The 25045-nt window shown below is 39.0% G+C and overlaps 2 protein-coding genes across 3 annotated transcripts; both read left to right on the forward strand.

Moving 5' to 3' along the window:
* The first annotated feature begins 2289 nt into the window (after window positions 1–2289).
* LOC101160775 (B2 bradykinin receptor) lies at window positions 2290–16545 on the forward strand. 2 transcript variants are annotated; one of them, XM_011490216.3, is made up of 4 exons: window positions 2290–2357; window positions 4840–5023; window positions 8027–8145; window positions 13427–16545. In XM_011490216.3, exons 3-4 carry the CDS (start codon window positions 8126–8128, stop codon window positions 14460–14462), a joined length of 1056 nt encoding a protein of 351 aa, XP_011488518.1. In that variant the 5' UTR covers window positions 2290–2357; window positions 4840–5023; window positions 8027–8125; the 3' UTR covers window positions 14463–16545. The 2 variants fall into 2 exon arrangements, with proteins under 2 accessions (XP_011488518.1, XP_023807695.1); XM_023951927.1 differs by lacking the exons at window positions 2290–2357; window positions 4840–5023 and having other exon boundaries at window positions 7991–8145.
* A 5445-nt stretch (window positions 16546–21990) lies between these two features.
* LOC101161019 (B2 bradykinin receptor-like) lies at window positions 21991–23993 on the forward strand. Its single transcript, XM_004082470.4, has 2 exons — window positions 21991–22086; window positions 22325–23993. Exons 1-2 carry the CDS (start codon window positions 22084–22086, stop codon window positions 23423–23425), a joined length of 1104 nt encoding a protein of 367 aa, XP_004082518.2. The 5' UTR covers window positions 21991–22083; the 3' UTR covers window positions 23426–23993.
* The last annotated feature ends 1052 nt before the right edge of the window (window positions 23994–25045 follow it).

A 25045-nucleotide genomic window follows, 5' to 3' on the forward strand; every position in this document is an offset into this window, starting at 1 on the left:
AACCTTTTTTCTTCAATGATTTGTGATCTTCACTGGTGTCCATGGATTACATGAAATCCTCTCCACCTTTATCCACCTTTGTCATGGTAGGGAGAACACGTCAATGCAAGGGTGGGGTCATCTAAGACAGCACAAGGGGTTAAGGGTTCGACAGCATGTTGATGAAAATGCTACATAAATACAGTGATAGATTGAATGATAATTTATTGTCCGTTTTTTGTAATTTGTATGTATTTTTTTCATAATTTGCACCCTACATGGTTTTATTTAATTAGACGGCAAGGACTGCAAAAACAAACATCCTGGACATATTTTCTTAAACTTAAGTTATTATGCTATTGGAAAACTTAATTGATTTGATTATTCCAAAGCAGAAAAAAATACTTAAAAAGAAAACAACAATGATGTTTTTCTTTCTTAAGATTCATTTCTTGCCTTTCTTCAAACCAGGTTCAGGCTCTGGGTTTTATACATTTGTTCATCCGAGTTCATCCCAACCAGGCAAGATGTCATTAGCTGTCGAACCGCCAACAATGATGGACTCAGTACATGCACATTATTCTGTTACACAAACAAGTCTTTATTTGCTTTCCTGATATCTCTCCTTATTAAAGATCATCTCATTTCAAATGTCACAAATATGACCTTTTGTTTTTTTTAAAAACATTAATGATGATTAAAAAGCAACAAGTAAGGCCATTGATTTAAAATTTGTAAGTAAATATCGACTGCTATGACCTAGAATTGTTTCATCTCTTTGACTTTACAGCCTGTCCCACGTGATTAGAGTATAGATGAGATCAAGAAGGCTTTGGGCCAGTCCATCTTCCTCACGTCAAAGTTCTGCAGGAAATCTTCAGTAAATCCCTCTTAGTGGGACCAACATAGACTTAGGATAAAGTACCATGACTGTGGAAATATGAGAACAAACACAGAATACTCCCTGTTCTCGCTACACACTTACACCACAACTCAATTCAGAGGACCAATTCTGGACTCATTGCTGAAAATACTTTCCCCACATGCTGAGGTTTCGGCTCAAGTCATTCCAATGTAACCCACAGCCTGGCCTGTGGTCAGAAAGGTCTGAATTATTTATTCCTGTTGGACCATTACGGCTCAAGTCCACTAACATTTTTTCAACTATATGTGCTAGTTGTTGTTGTTAAATAGTAAAGATTCATAGAAAGATAAAATAAATGCAGCGCAGTCTATAAATGTAATCAAAAGCAATAAGATGGAAAAAAATGAAGTAAAAAGTCTAAACATGCAATATATCTTTCTCACCATCTGGTGCTTAAACTTCCGCATTCCAGGGCATTCTTCTCTAAAGCCACATTCAAATCCTGTTTTTTTCTGTCAGTCATCAAGTCTGACAAACAGTTACTCAATTTGACTCAGAATATTTTTTTTCCACTAACTGGTAAAAATTTGAGACATTCTTTTTCTACCCCAGAAACTAGAAAAAATAAATACCAACAGAAAATATTAATGTATTAGTACCTGTAAATAAAGAAAAAAGAAACGAAAAAAACCCCTGCTTTAATTCAGAAATATAAGGTTCACTGATATAAAGATCCATTCCAATTAAATGTGTGTTTTTGGTGTTTTTAACATGTTCCTGTGGCATTTTTCTGATGATGGGTGTCATATGTAAAGAAAATAAAGCCTGGATTTGCTTTTCTGAGTATTTCTTTGTTCAGATTGTAAATCAGGTGCAGATGAAACAATGCTGTTTGAAAAGAGCATTTTGTGACGTAGATAATAAGCTTGGGTGGGCCACAAGTTCCCTGCTCTGCTTGACTCTGATCTATCTACTTGTAGATGACTAGATCTGTGTGCGACTTGGTTTTCCACATCTTCCAATAAATTGACTTCTGGCGCAAAACTGTACTGCTGGATAGCTTCAATGTTGAAACAAAGAGAAAACTACACAGGGTTTTCCTTTGTTTTGCCTAAAAACTGTATAATCCTAATTAAAAGACCACTGGGAACACTTTTAAAATATATCAAAAGATGATTGGAGTTGGTCTTTAAGTGACAATTACAAAAGTGTTCTTTTAAAAAGACAATTCTGTCATGGTTGGAGTTTCTTTTGTATTGGTTTTTGCTTTCCATTTTGCTCTATGTCATGTTTGAGTTCTGTTTCCTGTTTTATTTTGAAAGGTTTCCTGTCTTGTCATGTTCTTGAGTTTTACTTCCTTTGTCCCAATCTGTCCTGATCATGTTCACCTGTGTCTTGTCTGCCCTGTCTGTATATAAGTCTTGTCTCTGCCTTCTTCTTGTGCTGGTCCATTAATGTCATTAATGTCTCTTCCACGTACGTCTTCTGCCCTGTTTATCATGCTATGCCCACAGTGAGTTTTGGTTTTTGTTTCCCTGCTTAGCAGCGCTTTTTGTTAAGTTAATAAATCCCTTGGCCAGGAACTATGTGCTCCCGCCTCTGCATTTTGGGTCCTTCATGCTCCCCAGCCCTCCCCACCTGACAAATTCAACTTACAGCATCTAATACACACATTTTTATGGGGTATAAAAATGTTTTAGTTAATTTTGTGGCTGGTGTGCATTTTTTTATAATTCTGAATTTTAACCACAGAAGCAAACCGCACCATTGTTTGTTGAGTCCTTCATTACCCAATCTAACATTTCAGTTTGAAATAGAAACCCACAGTGGATAAAAACTAAAACCCCTCTCCAAAAAGTTTCATTTGGTCGTGGTTTGTTACCGTTTAGAAATGTTGGAAAAAGCTTTTCATGGCTAAAAGCTATTTCTGGACAGAAAGAGCCTTTACTCTCATAAAACAACTGAGAAAAGTTGTTTTTATCAAACTTTTTGTCATAGAAAATGAACAGCTTTTCTAGGTAGCTGACATGGACGCACTTAAATATTTGGAAACAATATTTATGCCTTTTAATACAGCTGTCTTACTTTGCAGAAGTTAAACGTTGCAACATACTTTCCGACTCAATTCTCCAACAGCATTGCAGCAGCCAGTGTGTATTCATTCAGAAATGTGACTTCTCGTTCAGAACAATCTTTCTTTATGTTACTGAATGAAAGATCCACTGTGCTGTTTGCCTCCAGGTTGTCAAAAATAACTTTTTTTAAAGGCAGACACAGGTGTCCCAGTGAAGGAAGAGAATGAGTAACCTGGTTCAGACGTTGACCTCACTTGTGTTGCAACTTGAGTGCAACACAAGTGAGGTCTGCAGAATCCCACTGGAGCTGAGTAGATTTTTTCTGAATACTTTCTTTGGGCTGGTGTGGAAGTTCACTTTGATGTGATTGTAGATTTACTATTGAACAAATTAAAAAAAAAGAAGCAAAGCAAAGGGCCCTGTGCCTCAGGGAAAATTGACTATAAAGATTAATCTACAAGACATTTTCCTGCTCAAGCAAGGATCTCCTTCAGCTTTGTTCTTTAAAGTCCAGTGCCCTAAAAAATAGGACAGAAGAGGACAAGTCCCAGACCTCCACAGTCATGAAGTACAGCAAGATGTATGTGAAAAAAGTCCAATCTTTTAGGAAAACATGGAGTGGAAATTTTTTTTATTTTTTTTTATGTTTTTGTTCTGGTAAAGTTTATGCTTCAGGCAATCCATCTCCCATACTAGGGGCTGTGATAATATAAGGTGGCATCCGGGAAGTTTAGACTGCTCGCAAACGTGCACGGTGAAAACAATCACACTCAATGAAGGTCTAAATTTCCCATCATTCTTCACCTTTTCAAACAGAATTTCTCACTTGAACAAGTCCATATTCTTTTAAACTGTAAAAATCCCCCAGAGTCAGAACATTTGCCTTAAAATAGTTACTTCACAATGTGAATAAAACCTTATCTTAAGGTTGTGATTGTTGTATTCTCTGTGAAACTGCTTTTAGTGCTACCAGCCAGGAGGTAGTACAAACTTACAACAGCCCATATATAGTATCAGGGACGTTGAAATGATAACAAAATTTAAACCACAACAAGTTCTGATTTATAATTAAAAATTTTCAAAGGTAAAAAAGAGAAAAGAACAATATAAATTGTGTTGCTCCAACACCAGTAGCCCTTATTGCTTTGCTGTGATTAGACTGTATAACAGACAAACAGCTTTAGTCCATCGAAGGCACTAATGGAGGGATATTGTATAGAATGGCTCAAGCACCAAATAGATATGATCAATTGCTAAGTGTCTGACTTTACCTTCAGGGATCCACCTGTGGCAGGTCACTGTGAAGCCACTGCTCACAAACTAGATTACAGCACTTCCTTTGAAACATAGCAGTTAGTTTTTTATAGAACCGCTTAGCTTCAAGGTAAAGCCCTTCATGAGGTGTTGGTTTGAAAATATTTCTGCATCATGAACTATAAAAAGATTTTTTATTCCATGTGCTTCCTCATACTCACTCAAGCACTCAAGCACCGCAAGCGGATCATAAGATCATGAAACACCACATCATTTGTCATTTATCGTTTTGTAAGCCACGGATGTCTTTTCCAAATGACATTTCCCTATTTTTCACTTAAAATGCAAACTTCATAGACATCATGTGTTTGGTTGAATCCAAACGTCCCTCAAACTACCAAATTGTTTGTTATAAATCTGAAACAAATAAAACCTTCAGAAATGAGCTTGGAATCAGAGGCTTCAAAATGCAGCTGGTGTGCAGCGTATTGTAAATTAAATTAGTGTGGAAGATTAGGTTTGGCTTAGGAAAAGACCGGAGGGTTAGACCTGACGTCAAACGTGGGGGGAATGATCCTGTATCATTACAGCGGCAAAGGATGATAAATACATCGCCTGATTTACTGCTTTTTTTTCTCTCTCTCTGTCTGTTGTGCAACAATGAAGAACCTGGCCATGTTAACATTAAACAAGACAGCGGAGAGCAGCTTCGAGGGTCCTGCTGGTCATCAACAAAACTACAACCAGAGAAAGATGTTGCAATTTGGAGGATTGCAAAATGCACAATCCCGTGGCTCTATGAGTTTAAACAAATATAAAAACTCTGACTCATGATAATGAGGAACGTACAGTAAGACTCATCATAACATTTACCAAAAGAGATTCAGACTCATCCGTGATTATTAGGTTTCACTGACTTTTGTAATTCTTTTGGGAATTAAATCAGTTAGCCATGGACTGTGATAAAACTGTATCAGCCTGCAATGAGGGAAACCAAGCAAAATGTATGCAGAACCCTCTTTGTAGAAACTCCATCCTTTGAGATTTGCAGGAATGCATTAATGCACTTTTGTACTTTTAACTCTTCAGGCAGGTTAAGGTACGACTAAATATGGACAAAACCTCAACTTTGAAGATAAGTTCACACCGAGTATGTGACGCACGTTCAATAGGTTAAACATGCAGTCTTGAACGTGAATGTAGCGGCCCGTGGTGTTCATACTGGACAAGCAGGGAGGGACTTTTTCTTTTTCTACTGTTTACCAGGACATGTCCCCTATATACAGTTGGAAGAGGCTAAGTGTGAAATGTTGAAATCTTGCGAATCTTGTTCCAGTCCTTTTCTTTCACAGCTCTATATGAAAGACTGAATGTCATATAATTCCAGCTGGGCATTAACCGCAATTATTAATTTATCATCCAGAATCAATATTCAAGCAGTTGGCACTTCCGTAAATGAAAAAAAGACAGTCATCATCACCAAATCTGATTTGTCAAAATTGACGTAGTTTAACATTCAACACATTTTTAATGGTCACACATTTTGTACATGGATCCAGAAAACAGTCTAAAAAATTTGCTTAGCGCATTTTCACACGTTTACATACTTTTCATTGAAAGTGGTCACTTGAATCACGTTGCTGAGGGCGGTGTGAACATAGCTTTAGATTTTAAAAACGCAATTACGAATTTGTCTGACCTGTAGGGTATTTCCTTTTGACGCAGAACATCCAGCTGCAATTAATCTGTTAACAGAAAAATAAACTGTGAATAAATGTTATGGTCTGATCAGACTGTTACTTCACAAGCTCAATTTATCATCCCACCACACTACAATTTGGTTCTAGTACATCCCAACAAACGGACATATTTTAAAGCAACACTTTCTTGTGCCCAACCAGTCGTGATTTATCACCAGTTTATGGCTGTATTTTTCATTCACATTAGTTAAAAAATCAAACAAAACAGACAAAAAAGATTGAAATCTTATGTATTCTTGATGTTTTAACAGCTAAATGTTTATTTAAAGTAAAACTAGGCAGGATCAACATTTTAGAATTCTTAGTCTTAAAAATGGCTGTGCTCCTTTTTCGCACACATGTTGTGCTTCATAAAAGGCACGGTAGCTGGAAAACAAGCCAGGGTTTCATATTTCCCACAAGCTGTCAATGAGTGTTAGACACTTCTGAGACACTAAATGCTGCAGTTAGTGATATAAATAATGATCAGCATTATTTCTTGAATTCAATAAATAATTCAGAAACATACAATCATTTACGATCAAATCAGAGTGCAGGAATTTCTGCATCTTTGTGTCATAACAAAATGTGTTACAAGCCTCAAGTATCTACAGATACAGTGTGATGCTTATTTGAATGAGGATGGAACATTCGTGAAGCTTCCTGAAATGTGATAAAGGAGATTCAAAACAGGGCTTTATTCCTGAGCAATGGAATGCAGAGGATGGAAACTTTGGTATGAAAGGCATCCAGACAGTAAGCATTATACATTTCCTGTATGGATGATGCTCTTGTGGTAAATATTGATTATGTATATATGGAAAGCTATAAAAAATGCATGAAAGGTCCTTACATTTTTCACTTAGAGACTTTCTGAGCTGGAAACAGACTACTGTTATTATTGACAAAAAGTATCTGGAAATTGTCTAGCTGGCATTTATTACAGTGGGGAGTGTTCAGGTGGATTTTAGTATGTGGCAAGAAAGGGGAGAGAGCATCTTCTCATCTGCTTTTCTGCCTGGTTTAAGCTTTTTTTCCGAGTCATACTGAGCAGCTTTTGGAATTGTTTTATGTTCAGGTTCCTTTTTAAAAGAGCAATGTGAAAGCAAAAACTTAATCTAATCAAAGCGGGATTTACAAATTTCTTTTTGCATCCCTAAACTAACTTGTATGTGTAGTTGCGTTCACACCGCCCTCAGCAACGCATTTCTAAGAAGTCACTTCGAATGAAAAGTTTATCAAAATGCTTCTGCATTAAAAACTCTCACATTAACGTGTAGCTAGGCATGTTTCTTCGACTTTTTATGGGCTATACATACAAGACATGCGGCCATTGATTGAGAACGTTAAACCAGGTCGAACTTTGACAAATCGAAGACTGAGATTTGGTAATGATTTATGAAAGGCGCCCCTTTTTATTTAATGAAGTGCTACGCATTTAAAAAGTGATCATGGAGTAGAAATGGATAACTGCTGATTGTGCTCGGCCACAATTATATGACACCAAGTCTTTCCTATATCGGAATGGAGCTGTAAAAGGAAAAGCCTGCAAGAGTTGCGAGATTTTAACAATTTTTACTATTTTGCACCAAGCCCCTTTTTCAACTGGAGGTGACGGACGTGCGCTGGTCAAAAGTAGACAAAGGAAAAGAAGCAGATGTTGCTCCCTACTTGTCCAGTCTGAACAGCATGGGCTAAATGCACTTCAGGAATCCGTGTTTAGCGTGCCCTTGAACGCACATCATATGTTGTTGAACGCAGCTTTAAGGTTATATCACAATCAGGATACCCTTCAAAGATTTCCTTATCATGCAAATGTGTCCCATAATATAACACAAATTTATGCAGCTGTGACCAAAACCTGTTTGGACCCGTTTAATGGCTGTCTAAAAATCCACTTAAAGTTTTATTACTATATATGTCCAAACAGATTTAAGTTCTGAAAACAACAAAGCAACAGAATTTAAAGATTAAAATATATAGCCCAGCACATGCGGAAACTTCCCCCACGCAGATGGAGGAGGCAGTTGGGGAACTTGCTGATCAAAGTATAAACTTGCTTTGCCTTGCCTTGCCTTTTTGGCTGACATCACTCTAATTGCTCTTTCCTGAAGGAGAGTGATTCTTACCAGAGGCACAGCAGAGTAAGACAGCTGACTGGAAACGGTGTGCAGGAGAATCTGAGCGTTTCACATCTGGACACAAGCAGGAAAATGACTTTTCAGCCCACAAGGTATGTATGACAGTTCTGTTTTTAATAATTTGTTTAAAGTATTGTGAACTCTTTCTAGGAACACAGGCTTTGGTGTTTGTCAGTTACTGGTTCAGCTTGTCTTAAATATAGTGGAAAGAGAGTTGTATGTAGGATCTGCATGGTCTGATAATACTTAATCCGATTGTTTCTGGATGTGACACCAAAGGTATATAGAAAAAGGACATTTTTGTACTTGGAAAATAGTTTATAAGTACACCTCCTGTAAATGGTTTAAAATCTGTGACACTTTGATTACTCTATGGACCAAACATTGTCTGATAAATTAAGCAGTATAAACCAACATCTGAATGAGAATGATCTCCTCGCATCTGACAAACGCAAGATCCGTCCACAAATCAGAGCTTGTTCTTTGGCAGTGGAATATAAAGAAGCTGATGATTCAAACACAGATCATAAAGGTATGTGGGATTATTTGTGGCTCATGGCTGACTCCTGGGCTATACAAAGCTCAAATAGCTTTAACTGTAATTTTCCTCACAGTGACAAACTATTCAGGAACTACTCTTTTTCATGTAGTTTGAGAGCTTCTGTTGACTTAAATCTTGAGTTTTTCATTTTATGGCAACTTGTGTTTTTTTTTGTAACAATCAAAAGACTATTGATGCTTAACCCTTATGTATGGATTCATTTCCAACTATTTAAACAAATATTAATTAGTGTCGATTCGATTCAAGGTGATGCTAAATTAAATAGAGTCCATAATAGTGACATGTGTCGTGAATAGGTTAAACATTTACATTACATTTTTTTCAATTCCCCCACTTTTTTCCTACGAAGTCTAATTTTCACCTGTAGATCCAGAACAACAAGAATTAGCAAGTTGTAAATATTTGTACAATCAGTTTGTCTTTCCTTGAAATAAAGATGACTCTCTGCAAAATTCAGAGATTTATAGATTGGTCATTCAATTTTTTTTTTTGTATACCAGCAAAAGAAGCTTTTTAAAATTCATGTACATCGAATTGTAAAACTTAAGTAATATCATAAAATCTAAATACACCGTGTATTTAAGAGAATGAAAGGAATCGGCAGTCAATACACTCAGCCTCAGGGGGCAATGACTATCAGGAAGTTGTCATTGGTAATTTTTTTCAAATTAATAAAGTCATTTTCTATTCTGGATGTCAACTGTAACCACAAAAGAAAACCGGTTTGACAGAGGAAGACACTTTGAAGACAAACACATGTTGATTTCAAAACAATTAAAACAAGTTGGTCACAAAGTTGAGTTTAAAAGGGTAAACAAACACTTCAAAATAAGACCAATTTTCTTGTTATTCAGATTATTTTGCAATCATAGAGTAATGCACTGAGCAGCCAGTTCAGGTTTACCCAAGTGAACAAGAGTGTTTTAACTATCAGCCCTGTGATTGGCTAGGAAGTGCCAATCTCATTCCTGCTTCACAAAACTGAAACCAGCCAAAGTCATTGACTTTCTAGACATTAAATACGAGGAAAATACAATTTGCAACAAGAATTTCACAAATGCTCCTGGAATAATTGATGCTTAAACAGAAAATAAATATAAATAAATACAATCTAATCTATTTGTTTTTAAAGATGCATAGGCCTAAGCAGAGCTCAAATTGGCACACAGCAATAAATAGATTATGGGGGGGTTGTGGCCAGAGTTATTTATTTTATCGCTAACCAAAATTTATTGATGTTAATGCAATATGCAGAGGGCATCAGGGCACTTTCTATTATGAGGCAAAAAGGGCAGATGCTCAAGCCCCCCTTATGGCCCTTTGAAACCCACATGCCTGGTTTGAGATGTGATGTAGCTCTAGTAAGACCTAAACATTTTGACCTCTCATCTTAGTAAAATCCCCAAATATTACATTTCCATTACATCTTGAAATATTGATTGATAAAACTGTCAAAAGAACATGGTCTGGGCTGCACGGTGGCGTAGTGGTTAGCGCTCTTGGCTCACAGCAAGAAGGCCCTGGTTCAAGTCCTGGTTGGGGGACCTTTCTGTGTGGTGTTTGCATTTTTTCTCTGGGGACTCTGACTTCCTCCCACCGTCCAAAAACATGCTTCATAGGTTAATTGGTCAACCTAAATTGTCCCTAGGTGTGAGTGTGTGATTGTGGACACTCTACCCTGTGATAGACTGGTTACCTGCTGTCCCCTGCCTTCGCCCACAAGTGGCCGGGATAGGCTCCGGCAGCCCCGTGACCCTGAGAGGAAATAAACGGTTGAATGAATGAGAATGTGGTCTGATTTGTCGATGATGCCTTTAAAAAAGATCATCTTTAAAGTCCCCTAGTGGTGTATTAAAGGTAAAGTCCCAGTATCTGTCCCACATCTAGGTGTGTGAAATTTGTTCTCCACATTTGACCCATGAAGGAGCAGTGAACTGCAGACACAGCTGCGCTAAGGAACCATTTGGAGGTTTAACCCCCTAATCCAAACCCTTTATGCTGAGTGTCAAGCAGGAAAGCATTGGGTCCCATTTTAAAAGTCTTTAGTATGACAAAGCCTGGGTTTGAACTCACAACATTCCAGTCACATGGCATACACTCTTCCACAAGGCCACTGATGGTGTGTTTCCTGGTTGGTTAATTAAAACTATGAAGTCTTTAACCAAAATCCCACAACATGAATGTCTTAAGAAGCCATATTTCATGTCTATCGGAAGCCTCTGTTTCCAAAATCTCTGCTACATGGGCATGAACACTTATGCTAAGCTGAGTAGCCAGACCCTGCTGTTAAATAAAATTAAACACGAAAGAACTTTGATGAGCCCATGAAAATAGCTTTGAACTACATGGCAACAGCGAGCAGCACTGGCTGTGGCTCCCAACTGATTTGATGCTAGCACATGCAGATTGTTGAATTCACTTCACAGCAAATAAAATGAAATGCTAGAAAGAAAGTGACCAGTGCTGAACTTTTTCCTGTCTGCACTGACCCAGAGGAAGGGTTAAGTTTAGGATTACTGGTTAGGGTTAAGCTGCGTTGCCGGCTCTCAGGAGACGAGCTGGCAGCCTAGACAGAGACACTCTGCGAGATGGGGAGCAAGCTGCTCGAACTAAACTTTGATATTTTTCTTATTAAACAAAAGAAATAAAAACGGTCCCCTGATTTTATTCTTGTTTTTGTTTTTACCCTCTCTGGGGGAACAGCAATCCTGTCAGAGAGAGAACACAAATGCAGAGAAGACATTTCAAGCAACTAAGTGCGTGACAGCTAATGGGACTTTAATTTTAATTTTAAATACAAGCGGCCAAAAACAAAACCCAGCCAAGGACGCACTTTACATGCATGCGGGGAATGGGTCAATGTGCCATCTTCTCTTCTCCCGCACCTGAGCTTGTTTCCGCTGGAAGGGGCAGATCAGGAAGCTTATGCAATGTGCATGTGCTAATGGGCTGTTGTGACATTAGCACAACAGTTTGACAGCAATTTAGAAGGGGACATACTCAGAAATGCAAAAATGAGATGATTATTTTTTATTACAGTTGTTCTCTTTTATAATAAAAATGCCACAAGTACATGACAAAAACATGATTTTCATTGGAGTGGGACTTTTAGTTTTTAGGATTGCTTATTCCTTTTTTTTTTTTTTTTTTTTTTTTTTTTTAACTTGTTCTGTCCAACAGCTGAGCAAACAGATTAGAGCTGAAGGCTTTTTGTGTTGGACAGGTTTTACTATCACAAAAAGAGGTTATATAGCTTCAAGAAACTAGAGTGTAGATTTGTATAAACCCCTTTTTGTCGTATTATTTTTTATTTATTTGTTACATTTAGTGTGTGTGGGGAGGGAGAGGGGAAGAATGTGAGGGGAGGGTGGAAGAGAGTAAAGGGAAGAAAGGTGAAAAGGTGGGGGATACAAGCACTGATTTGAATAAGTTATTAATTTAAGCTGTAACAATTATACCGGATCTGCTGGAAAGACGGATGTTACATCAAAGGTGAAAATCTGACACTAAGATGAGCGAGAAAAAAAAACTGTCCATCAATACACTGTAGGTAAGGAGGAGGGATGAAGCAGACAGGGAGCAGTGTGGAGTGTGGAGTGTGCACGTGCACGTGGGGGTGGAGATACATGCATGCTGCCGACGTGAACCGTGTGTTCATAAAGGGAGCCAGATCCTACCCAGCCAGACCAGCCAGACCAGGAGAGGGGAGGAGAGCCCCCCAGGCCAGAAGCCCCCCCAGCATCCGGACCCAGGCAGCCCGGGAGGGGAGGAGGAGGGGACCGCCCATCCCACCAGCCAGGCACAGAGAGGGCCCCCCTACAGGGGCCCCCCCAATGCCCAGAGGCACAAGCGAACCCAGTGTCCGGCCCCCAGGCCACAAGACAGGAGCGCTTAGCCGTACCAGGCGGCAGCCATGGGGGCCACCAGGCGCCGGACACCGAGACAAAGGCCAGGGACGAAGCCAGGGCCCCCGGAACCCAAGAGCCGGCCACCACCCGACCGGCGCCCCGTCCCCGCAAGCCAGCCCAGGCCCGCGACCTTAGCAACCCAGGGATCGCCACGCACCCACAGCCACAGCCACCCCCCTAAAACCCTACGCACTACCCCCCCCCCCCCGCCATAATATCTGACCCCCCCTCCCCAACCCTCTCAGTGCCCTCCCCTCTCTGTGATGGGGAGGGAAAGCCCCAGAGGGTCCCAGCGAGCCAGCCCCCAGGTCGGTCCTACCCATGCACTCACACACACATACTCACAATCATCTGGTTACCCTCCCTACCCCCGCCGCCAAGCAGCAACCCCCCCCCCCCAGCCGGCCGACCCCCAGCGCCGCATGCCCGACCCCCCCCGCAGCCGACAGGACACCCATAAGCCCGGCCGCCCCGAGAGGACCAGGCGGGTGAAGACCGGCCGCCCCCCCCCGACCCCACCCATGTATGGAGGTGTGGGAGTGCTGTGTGTGTGCTGCAGGTAAAATAGGAGGTCACCAGTGTGGGGGGATCCACCGCTGCCAAGCCGCAAAGCCCCCCACTCCGGAGTCCCTCTGTGAGTGGTGTGTATTTGCTGTGTGTGTGCTGCTAGCATGCAAGGATTGCAAGGATTGCTTATTCCAAATACAGCAGTAATATTTTTTCACCCCCTTTGTGGCAAAAACTTTAAGAATAAAATACTTTAGTGAGATAAAAGTATGTTTTTTAAACATTTTTCCATGTAGACCAAAAATATAACCTATTTCAGTAGAAGAATGTTGGAAAATGTGAGTTTTACTATTCACCCTACTGATATTTGAACTATTTTTTTGTAATTCTTTACAGTTTCCAAAACCTCAGCATTGCAGTGTTGGATGGACTCCAGAATAGCACCAACAGCACTGGCTGTCAAGAAGCAGAAGCCTGGAGTTGGGTCTACGCCCATGGGCCTGCATACATCTCCATCATCTGTGCTCTGGGAATACTGCTTAATCTATTTGTCCTGACAGTGTTCTGCTTTCACAACAAGCCCTGCACAGTGGCAGAGATCTTCCTGGGCAACCTGGCTGCTGCGGATCTCATCCTGGTTTGCTGTTTGCCGTTCTGGGTGGTCAACATTGCCAATAGTTTCAATTGGCCTTTTGGCCAATTCATGTGCAAGGCGGTCAATGTTGGCATTAAAATTAACGTTTACTGCAGTACGTACTTCCTTGTTTTGGTTAGCATAGATCGCTACATAGCCCTGGTGCATGGTTTGTCTCATGGAAGACTGCGTAGGCCGAAGTATGCAAAACTAAGCTGTGTGATAACATGGGGCTTTGGCTTGCTCCTGAGCATACCTGCGTTTATTTTTCGGGAGGTGGAATATTTTCCACTGTATGGTGTTCATGCGTGCTATCTTGCCTACCCAAGCCAAACCATAGAGCTTTTTTATAATGGTGCACTCATCTTTCTCAGCTTCCTCCTTCCCATTTCAGTCATTTCATTCTGCACTTGGAGGATAATTTGTGCTTTAAAAAAACAAGCAATCGACAGAATCAACGCTGAGAAAACAGAACAGAAAGCAACCATCTTGGTGTTGGTTGTCCTCCTCGTCTTCCTCTTCTGCTGGGTCCCATTTCATTTGGCCACCATGTTGGATCTCCTCTTAAAAGCTCACATCCTCACAGGTTGTAATCTTGAAACTGCCTTAGATATCTGCAACCAATTCTTCACCTACATGGGCTTTTTCAACAGCGTCTTGAACCCCATCCTTTATGTTGTTGTTGGAAAAAACTTTAGGAAAAAAGTTCAGGAATTGTCAAAGCAGTGGCGCAACAAAAGAAGATTGACCGAGTCCACACGGTCAAACGTGTCTTCAACGCTCAAGAGTTTGGTCTAGAACTCACTCTGGAAGATTGCACTCACCTTACAGACTAATGAAGGAAAATGAGAGTTCTGCAATTGTTTTTCTGTAAATATCTCCTCCATTCAAATGCTTTGCTCATATTTAGAATCTACAGCCTTTTAGATTCTGTTCGTGTGATGTGCAGTACACAAGTATTCTTTTAAGTGTATATCAATGTCGAAATGAGAAATAAAATGTAGAAATATTCTGTCTTGCAATGGGAAAAGAGATTTCCTTGCAGTATAAGCTAAAATATAAATATATATTGTTTTCAATAATTTATTCAGTTATATATGATCCACATGTATATCTCACTTGTTGGGACACTTTAAAGCTGTTGATGTACTTTTATGGGATGCCAGTACATACAAATACACTATGTTAACAGCTTTCATACACTTTGACAACAAAAAAACCCTCCACATGGATCTATAATATATTTTCATTAAATTTTGTAAAAAATAAAATTGTTATATGTTTGAATCAACACAGGGTCATTTCCATGAAATGTTGTACAGAGGCCCTTAACTAAATTGGGGTTCACCAGTGTTTATGGCAATTTGTTTAGTGCAATTTTGCAAATTATTTACCTTTCGGCACATCTCTTTATGGGTCACCATCAGCTTTTACTGATTTACACAGGAGTTTGTCACAGATGTTTACACCAGATGCTCCTCCTGACACAACCTTGTGTTTTATCTGGGCTGGGGAGCGGCACAGGGAGACACAGACTTGGGCCTTCTTGTGGCTACATTGTAAGGCAGTAGTGCAAAGGGTTGTCACCCACCAATGAAGCTCATTGGGCCCCATGGAACCCTTCCTGGAGGGGGGTGGGGGGAGTCCCTCACTTATCTACATCACAACGTGAGAACCCATTCGTTTTTGTGGGTTGGGATGGGCTGGTGCTCAGAGCGCAGGTTTTTAGAGGAATACTCAGAAATATGTGAATGCATCAAAGTATTGTTTTAGGGTTGTTTTTTGTAAGGAATGAACATTATAATATACTTAAAAGCTAAAAAAGATTTTTTGCATGATATAGGCTCTTTAACCAACTGAGCTATTCAGCTGCTAATGAGTGCAGTGCAATTTTGAAAGACAGTGCAATGTTCTGCATCCTGATTGGCTGTAGGCCCTGCCAATCAATCTCCTCGTTGCCATATCTCCTGTAAAGAATGAGTTTAGTTTGACAGAGTAACAAATATTTGATTTTGTTCAGATCTTTGTTTTTAATTCTATAATACATGACTTCTTTTTCTATAAAGGTTTGAACTTTGAGAGTTTAAAAGAGAGAAAATGTGAAAATGTTCATGTCTGTCTAAGATATAAAATCTGTCTAAGGTATAAAACTAAGTAAAAAGGGGTTTTACAGCCTTAAAACGTCCAAAAACTTACTTTGTGGATTTGACGTATTATGGATTAGACGATAGAAAACTGTGCATCATAGCAGACCGTTTGTGCATGTGTTTGTATTGTAAAAATAACCACAAAAATCTGTTTAACAGTAGAAATGACTGCCTAAGTGTTTTCTGGGATTTAGTCACTTGCTCACAAAGTTAGAAAATAGAGTTGTCGAAGATTTTCCAGCGGTGACACATAAACATACCATGTTTTTGTGGTAAGAATGACGCATCAGCCCTGTCATTATATGGTTTCTCTCCACACAAATATACAATGGCACAGTGTTGACTTATTGCAGGCTGTGTGGAAGATCCATCCCCGGTAACTGTCAAACTGGAGAGAAGCCACTGCAAACAGCATATCAGACTTCAAAACACGTTCTATAGGGCTGAAAGTAGTCATAAGAAACAAGACATGGAGGCAGACATGAAACCTCAACCCAGCCACAAATAATAAAACGTCTACTGTTTGGTTTCATTTGACGTATTTTTGTCTGTTTTTCAGACTCCCTGCCATTTACTACTTTATGTTCAGAAACAAAAGTTCAGTAAATTCTAAATATAAATTCTAACTGTTGCTTTTTTGACTTATTTCATTTTTTTGAGTTGGTCCTTCTGGAAAATAGCACAGAACCTGTCATTTATTGTACAATAAAACCCTGCTTCAGCCTGATGGGTAACACTGTCCAGACTCCTTTCTTTCAACACAAGACTCATGGTACCGAGCAGCTCCTTACACCTAATCTCAAGGTGAGTAACAAGAAAAATTGGTTCTGTTTATGCTATATAAACACATGTTGTTATAAGCTGGGGAATCAGTGGTTACATTAGAAAACTAGACTAAACAGCTTCCACCTCTGAGTGCAACAAGAACCCAGCAAATTTTTCATGATGTAACACATGACGCAACACTGGGACCTCAATGTGTTTAAACATTCATCTGAACTGAATCCTGGTCATCCCTTTATAAGCTCAAACTAAACATCCTATGACTCTGTTTTAATGTGGTTTTAGTTTCAGTTCTGGATGTTCAATCCTTGTGTTTTTTCTAACTATATGTCATTTCTCAAGTGTTCAATGTACTTTTTTTTTTGCAAGAAAAAATTTGATCAAAATTGAAACAATCACATGCTGTGGAGGGACACCAAAGTGGTAAAACCCTCACAGTTGGATTGCTGTGCTTGTCAAAACTGTGTTTTTTGAGAAACCAAGAGCAAGTTGGTGACAAAAAACTGATGAGTCATTTAAAACTTGACAAAAACAAATTGGAACTTTGAAAAAATGCAAACAAGAAAAACCAAATATATAAAAAAACAAAAACGCCCCTCTAACCCTCCGTGGGTGGTTTTTCACACAAGCTCAGGTCCTCTACCAGAGGCCTGGGAGCTTGAGGGTCCTGCACAGTATCTGAGCTGTTCCTAGCACTGCGCTTTTCTGGACTGACAGGTCTGAGGTCTTGCCAGGGATCTGTTGTAGCCACTCCTCCAGCTTGGGGGTTACACATACATGTATGTATAAATACACACGCATATATATATATAAGGTTTTAGTATCAAAAACAGTCAAAAATGTCATATTTTTTTCTTGTTTTCTTTTTTAGTACAGTGTCTCTTTACGTGCCTATAATCCTTAAAAAAAGAATTATCAAGCACAATTGTAGAGAGTTGTTAATAGATTTATTTTAACAGCACTGCATCCCTGCTATGAACATACAGATGGTAAAGAATTAGATTGCCATGATGTTTTTTCCAGCAACAGCTCCAATTACAATTTCCTCTTTTGAAGACATCAAGATTTTTATTTTTTATTTTATTTAACCTTTATTTAACCGGGAAAGTCCCATTGAGATTAAAAACCTCTTTTCCAAGGGAGTCCTGGCCAAGAGGCAGCACATTTCAACACAAAAAATACCTAAAAACAAACATTATTAAGACCACATACATCTGAAAAAGCAGTTGCACATTATTGTTTCAGTCTCTGATGCTTTGAGCCTGTTCTTAAAAACATTTAAAGAAACCAGTTCAGTTAGTTTCCAGTCTTTCTGCAGCATATTCCAAGCAAAAGGAGCAGAGTGGACAAAAGCTTTTTTCCCCAGCTCTGTGCGAGCAAATGGAACAGAAAGCAACAACTGGTCTTTAGATCTTAAGAAGCAAGATTCCAGACTTCTCCTTGTGATTATAGAACAAATGTAGAACAATGAACAATGAACAATGAACAATTAACTTATGACAGTAATCCGAGCAAGGCCTTGTAAATAAAAGTGTACCGATGTCCCTGCCTCCTAGTGGCCAGAGAAGGCCATTGTACTCTTGAATACAAGTCACAATGGTGCGTCATGGATCTACAGTTGGTATTGAACCTCAGGGAAACATGATACATGGTGTCAACCTTTTTGAGACATGAAGATGAGGCATTCATATAAAGAATATTACCATAATCCAGCACAGATAAAAAAAGTTGCAGCAACAAGACGATTTTACTTCAAAAGAAAAACACAACTTGTTACGGAAGAAAAAGCCAAGTTTGAGTTTGAGTTTTTCTATTTGAGGTTTAAAGGTGAGGGCCTTGAGATAGTTCTCTGCATCAAAATCAACAGACTCATGGTTATAGTTATGTTATGCTCAGGAAACAAATTTAGCATGGTTCAGTTCACCCCTAACATTTTAACTCAGTTTAACCAAAACATGTATAGCACATATCAGATGTATTATGATTATGTTTGTCTCCCTTAAGCCCAGATGCTTTGATTCCACTAAGCCCCGGAAATGTCTACCAGAAATGTGGCACTTGGCTTCCTTTGCTTGTCTGTGTGGTATCAAACCTTTGCTCCCCTAGTCCATTACTAAACTTCTGTGACTCATAGCTACGCAACTGGTTCATCTGTAGTCTTTGAAGTCTAAAAAAGGGTATAAAACTAAATAAAAAGGGGATTTACAGCCTTAAAACGTCCAAAAACTTACATTTTGGATTTGACCTATTATGGATTAGACGATTATGGAGAAGTCTCCAAAGCTTTTTGGAGACTAGGAATGTAATGATGCAATGTACCTGCCGCTGTTATTAAAATATTTGTCAGTTGCTTTAAAAAAAAAAAACATATCGTTTGTAATGGGTATTGAACCGTGGAGGACATACCGGACAATTTGGGTTTATGTCAAGTGTTGTTGCATGCCTAGTGGACACCTAGCGAGAGTTGAAGCTCTGGGGAGTTTGACTAGGTCATCCACAAATAAAACTTGTTTGGCCACTTTCATACCTTAAAGCAGCTCTCTCATATTTCTCCGAGGGGACAATTGAGAAATGATACTATTCATGTACTTCAGCTGTCACTGTTTTCCATTTTCTGAAATGGAAGCTGTTCCCTTATGGATGTAACAGGGTGGATATGGGGTGGATAGGAGCTGTCTGCAGCCGACATTGGGCAAATCTGCAAGGGACACGCAGGAAACCTGCAGAAAATATCTAAATCTTAGATAGCTCAGTGAGCCCGAACGACATAATTATTGAGCTCTAAGGAGGGGAAACAGATATAACACAGCTGCAGTGCAACTTGTCCGTCTTTTCACAGTCGACCCACATTATCTCTGGAACTGCAAAATCTTTTTTCACAGAGAACTGACAAAGAGAGGCTCTCGATTCCGGTCTTGACACAGATAACAGATAGTTCTCGTGCTGATGCTGGGAAGATGCCAAAAAAGGCGGTCTCCTCCCAAGAGTTTCACCTTCACCTTCCTGTGAAACAAACTTCTGCATGCATGATCATATTACCTATATAGCTAGCTAATGCATAAAAGCAAATATGAGATAACTTATATGCATTATTCTAACCCTTTTTGAGGTTATATACGACATATCTACCCTTAATTGAGTCAGCTTTGGTGTTAAAAATATTGGACCATATCAAATATTACGTCTCCTTTGGCTGCCACATCAGTATAATTGGTTTAAGTACCAGTAAAATGAAAGTAACACAGTGTTCCATTCCAAACCCTCTTGTTGTGCTCAATTTCCGATCTTGCTTGACCCGTTGGGTCACTTACCCTCTGATTGTGTTCTGACACAAGAATCCATCCATCTGTTTACCTTGGCTGCAGGAACACCCTTCCTGTATTTGGCAGCAAGGAAGCATTTAATGTAGACGCAGAAGGAAATGTCATGACATGTACAATGAAATAGGGAAATAGCAAGAACAGAATCCTAACAGTTGTGTTTATTTACTTTAAGCACAAAAGCCAATTCTGTCCTGATCAACATGACTTAATAGATAGCTTAAGCATCAAGTGAGCATTTTTTTAACCATATTTGGAAAAAGGAGGAAACTGTGTTGTTTTTCATTTGAGTCGAATGTGAAAGCTGATAGCATCTTTATTTATTGTTCAGCTAGCAGTGAACTCTAGAAGATCATATCTAGATTGTTTAGCCTTTGCTCACATTTACTCTACAGCTCCAGGGTGCCCTGATGATTTACTGATTCCCAGTCTTGTGCAGCACACACTGAAACCCGAAGATAAGACCAGACTCCAGAGTGAGCCAATGACTAATAGCTGCAAAAGAAGAACTATTTAAGGATTTGATTGTTTTTTATAAGAGTTTTTTTAGTTGCTGAGCAAATAAGTTCATCTTTATGTTTAATATCTACATAATTTTGTTACATAAAATCCTACTTTGTTAAAGCAGACTAATATTGGTGACTGTTTTGTTTAGTAGACCACATCTAAAACAGGAACCTGTGTGTGTTTATGCTACTTGTAAGCTGGTACATGGTTTGTAAAATAAACATGATGACGAATGCTAAATAAAAGCTTCACCACAATAGGATGATGCTCTGTCCTCAATGAGCTTTTCAACGTAACAGAAGCTGTACGTGCTAATATTAACAAAGTTAATGATGAATGTTTGTGTTTTCTCTATGAAGCAATAACAACCAGTGTAGCTGTTACTGCAGTGATCTGTTGAACAGCATCTCTATTTGTTCTTGTAAACGTCACAACTCTTTTTTTTCAGCACAAAGAGATGTTTCCTGAAATGTGGAGTTTCTTGACTGACCTCATGTGTTGAGACTGGTTCTTGCATGCACTAAAAAAAAAGATAAAAAAGAAGCAGCCAACTGAAATAAAATCTACCCTTTGCTTTGTGCACAACTATTCTGGACACACCCAAACGATGAAGCTGGGATTAGGGCTGGGCCAGGCCTGGTCAGTGCTTGAAGGACCGACTGTGACCAGATGCTGTAAATCACTGTAAATCAATGTGTGGGAGTGCAGTTCAGTGTAATGTTTTTAGGTAAAATAGCAGTTAACCCACCATAAACCTGACCTCAAATCAAGTGGAAACTACTATATGTGACGATCCCTAGAGGCAAACATTTTAGTTCCTATTAACACCACTTTCTTTGTGGCAAAAAGCAAATCTCTGTTGAGTAAAATAACGTATGAAACTTCAGGAAAGCAAGTGATCATTTATAAAAAAATTGATATTTTTGTGGAGATATTTCTATATCTCATAACATAATTTTTGATAGTATAATTTAACTTTCCTAAAATAACTTCTAGGGGCACTTTTACTGCTTTAATATGAAAGTCTGGAGAATTCCAAACTGAATAATGTTTATTGTCCATGTGGGAAACTGCAATCATTAATTTTCCTGCTTGATTCTTTCTGTTATTCGTCTCTTTTCTAAGACTGAAGGGTCCTTATTTCAGACTTTCTAAAAAGGCTATGTGTTTTTTATAAGAAACTGCAGTGTTAGGATAGTAACAATGATAACCCTTTCAGAAACCCATTTCAAATAAACCAATCTTGTTTAATTAAATTTCAATAGAAAAATAAGAGCTTTTATAGTAGTAAAGTTATAAACTTGTAACAAACTTAGTCTGAACGTAAATGAATACTTTCCGAGGTACAAGAATGCAAATTTTAATAAAACGAAATTGCTTTTGTTCCTCTCTGTTATTCAACACTTTTTCTTTAAGAGTTCTTGAAACATCTGGCAGTTTCAGCTTCAGCTTCTGTGTCATAAGCATAGAACAATTTTGACTCCTTATTAAACAAGCTGATATATTGAACTTCATAGCCAAAGGGTGGAAGAATGCAGGAGGATAAACAGTCAGTGGCTCACCGCAGTTTTACCAGATCTTCAGTGTTTCAGGTCTTGGAGTCAGCCCGCATGTCTGTGACCATTTAAGTTTTTACCAACTGAGGATCATTTTCATGAAAATATGGTAAGATTTTTATATTACAATATTTATTTTCATTATCTGAAGCTCAAGAAACAACTGATGTTAAACTTATTTATAAGCTAAAGATGCCAAACGGATGTCTAATGTAGTTAAAGCGATGATTTCAAGTAATTTTTGCTCACTTCTAAGCCATAACTTTTAACTGTAAAGAAGTTATACCAAAGAAAAGCTAAAAATTACTTTTACACTTATGATTTATGTAATATTCTTTTATTTCTAGGCTATGGAGCTAAATATCACAGTAACCCAGTCGTGGTGGCCTGAAAACAGCAGCGTTCTCCCTTCGTTTGAACCATCAGTGTCTCCAGTCTCTACCGAATGGGAAATTGCCTTTATTCCCCCCTTGGTCTTCACGTTTTCCTTACTTGGCCTGTTCTTCAACAGCTTCGTTCTGGCTGTTTTTGCAGCTTACAGGGATCGGCTGACTGTGGCAGAGATCTATCTGAGTAATCTGGCCCTGGCGGACTTTGCTCTCCTCTGCTGCCTCCCTTTTTGGGCCATGAACATCATAAACAGATTCAACTGGCCGTATGGAGACGCCTTATGCAAGATAGTCAACTCCATCATCATCATGAATTTCTACACCAGCATCTACACCCTGGTGATGATCAGCATTGACCGCTATTTAGCTCTTGTGAAAACCATGAAGGCCAGACTTCTCAGGCGGACACTTTATGCTAAAATAATCTGTGTCATCCTATGGCTGCTGGCGCTCCTCCTGAGCACACCGTACATAGTTCACAGAAAGGTGAAGTTTATTGAGGAATATGGGACAATATCCTGTGTTTTAGACTACTCTCACGGCAGCCCCTGGAAGCTCGCCCATCAGACTGTCATGAATGTGGCTGGCTTTGTACTCCCTGTTCTGGTCATTGTTTTCTGCAACTGGAATATAATCAAGGCTTTGGCTAAGAGGGAGGAAAGGGCAGGCTCTTCCAACTCCAGCGATACAAAGGCAACAGGACTGGTTTACGCAGTCACGCTACTGTTTCTACTGTGCTGGGGTCCACTCCAGGTGTTCACCTTCCTTGATTCCCTGTGTGATGTTGACGTGCTGAGTGGGACGTGGTTTCACACACTGGATGTTGGGAGACAGGTTTCAGGATATCTGGCGTTTTTCAACAGCACTCTAAACCCTCTGCTGTATGTCTTCTCTGGACAGTACTTTAAAAGGAAGGTGAGCGCCATCTACAGAAGCGCTCAACGTCAACGCAGAGGATCAGACATGACCATATATCAGCGCTCTGTTGTGTCCACTTACATCAACAGAACAGAGCAAATTAAGAATGTGATCATCCCCAACACAACACATCTAATATGACTCCTTTTTGGTTGTTCATGGGTCCTATAAACAGGATATGACTCTGATTCATTTATTTTATGAGGCTAACACAATTAAAGCGCTTTTACATGGCAAAGTAGCGCTATTAGAGAATGGTTTAATCTACATTTTGTTGCCATAATGGACACAAATAGAGTTAATGGGTGTCATGTATAAAAAAGTTTAAGCAATTTAACCTCCACTGCCTGTATAATTGCACTTGGATCCGGCATTGTAGCTACACAACTAATTGTTTGTTTGTCTGATGTAAAAAAATCGATTTGGTGAGTATGTCAGATCCAGGAAAATGAAAGCTGCTCCAGCTTCAAAACAAACTGGAAAAAAAAAATGTTCTCTGTACTTGACAAATTCAGAAATTTAGGTATACTTGTCTGACAATATACAAAAATGGATGTTTTAGAATAATAATATTAATACATTTTATTTATATGGTGCCTTTCTGGGCACTCAAGGTCGCCAGACAAGTAAAAAACAAGACAAAAAAACACAAATACAGGAATAAGACAAGAGTTAAATTCACATGATTGCAAAAGACAGTGAAATGATAAATTCATTGATTAATTGATGTGCATGTCTGAAGATGTAGGTTTTGAGATTTTTAGAAAAAAAAAGGAGTGAGTCCAAGTTGAACGCCTTCACCCATGCGCTGGGTACAACTAGCTGAAGGGAGGAGGAAGGGGGGTCTAAGAGCAGGGATGCCAGTATAGCTTAGTCAGTTTGTTACCGGTAGTTCATTTTACTATATTCCTATTGAACTCTTTGTATTCGTGATCCTTTTGAGTTCATGTTTTACTTCGAAGCCCATCGAGACGACTGTTGTTGTGATTTTGGGCTATACAAATAAAATTGAATTGAATTGAAGACATGAGGAAGATGTTTTCTTATCATCATTACAGGAATATATTTATATATTTATATATTTATTTACTGTTCAACACCTTGGGCTGTTGTTTTCAAAACAACAACAAAAAAATGTAAAATCTATATTCTTGTTAAATTACACCCAATGTGAGACACTTCACAGAGACTTAATGACTTGCTTTCAGGTTATACACCTCTTTTGTTAACTTTTCCTCCTAAAAAGAAAACATGGATAATGTGTAAACAATTCAGCCAAATGTTACTCGATGAATTATGACTGTGTGACACTTTTTCTATAAACTGTAGTACCTACAGAGTAAATTTGAATTAAACTGTGCATTTGTGTTGAACTGCATGTAATATAAAGAAATGAATGAGCTGTACATTTGACAATATTTCTGTATGGAAACTGTGTGCTGTGATAAAGCTTAAGTGTAACAATGTCAATATAATATAAACAAGACTAAAGTGGCTGAGAATAAGGTCAAAATGTGGTTACAGGGTCACAATCATTAAGAGTCAGAAACCCATCTGAGGGTCCCTAAATCCCAACCTCCCCAGTTTTGTTTTACGTTTATTTGCCAGATATTGAATTCCTTTTTATTTTTTGCATTTTCACAGCCCTGCAATGTTTAAAGTGCATGATGTTTTGAATTTTTGCAAATTAATTCAGTACATTTGCAGCATAAAAACCTTTAAAGGACAGGAATTGGTGCCACTCTGGATTCTTGTGGAGGT

Source organism: Oryzias latipes, chromosome 22 (assembly GCF_002234675.1).
Source record: "Oryzias latipes chromosome 22, ASM223467v1".
NCBI lineage: Eukaryota > Metazoa > Chordata > Actinopteri > Beloniformes > Adrianichthyidae > Oryzias > Oryzias latipes.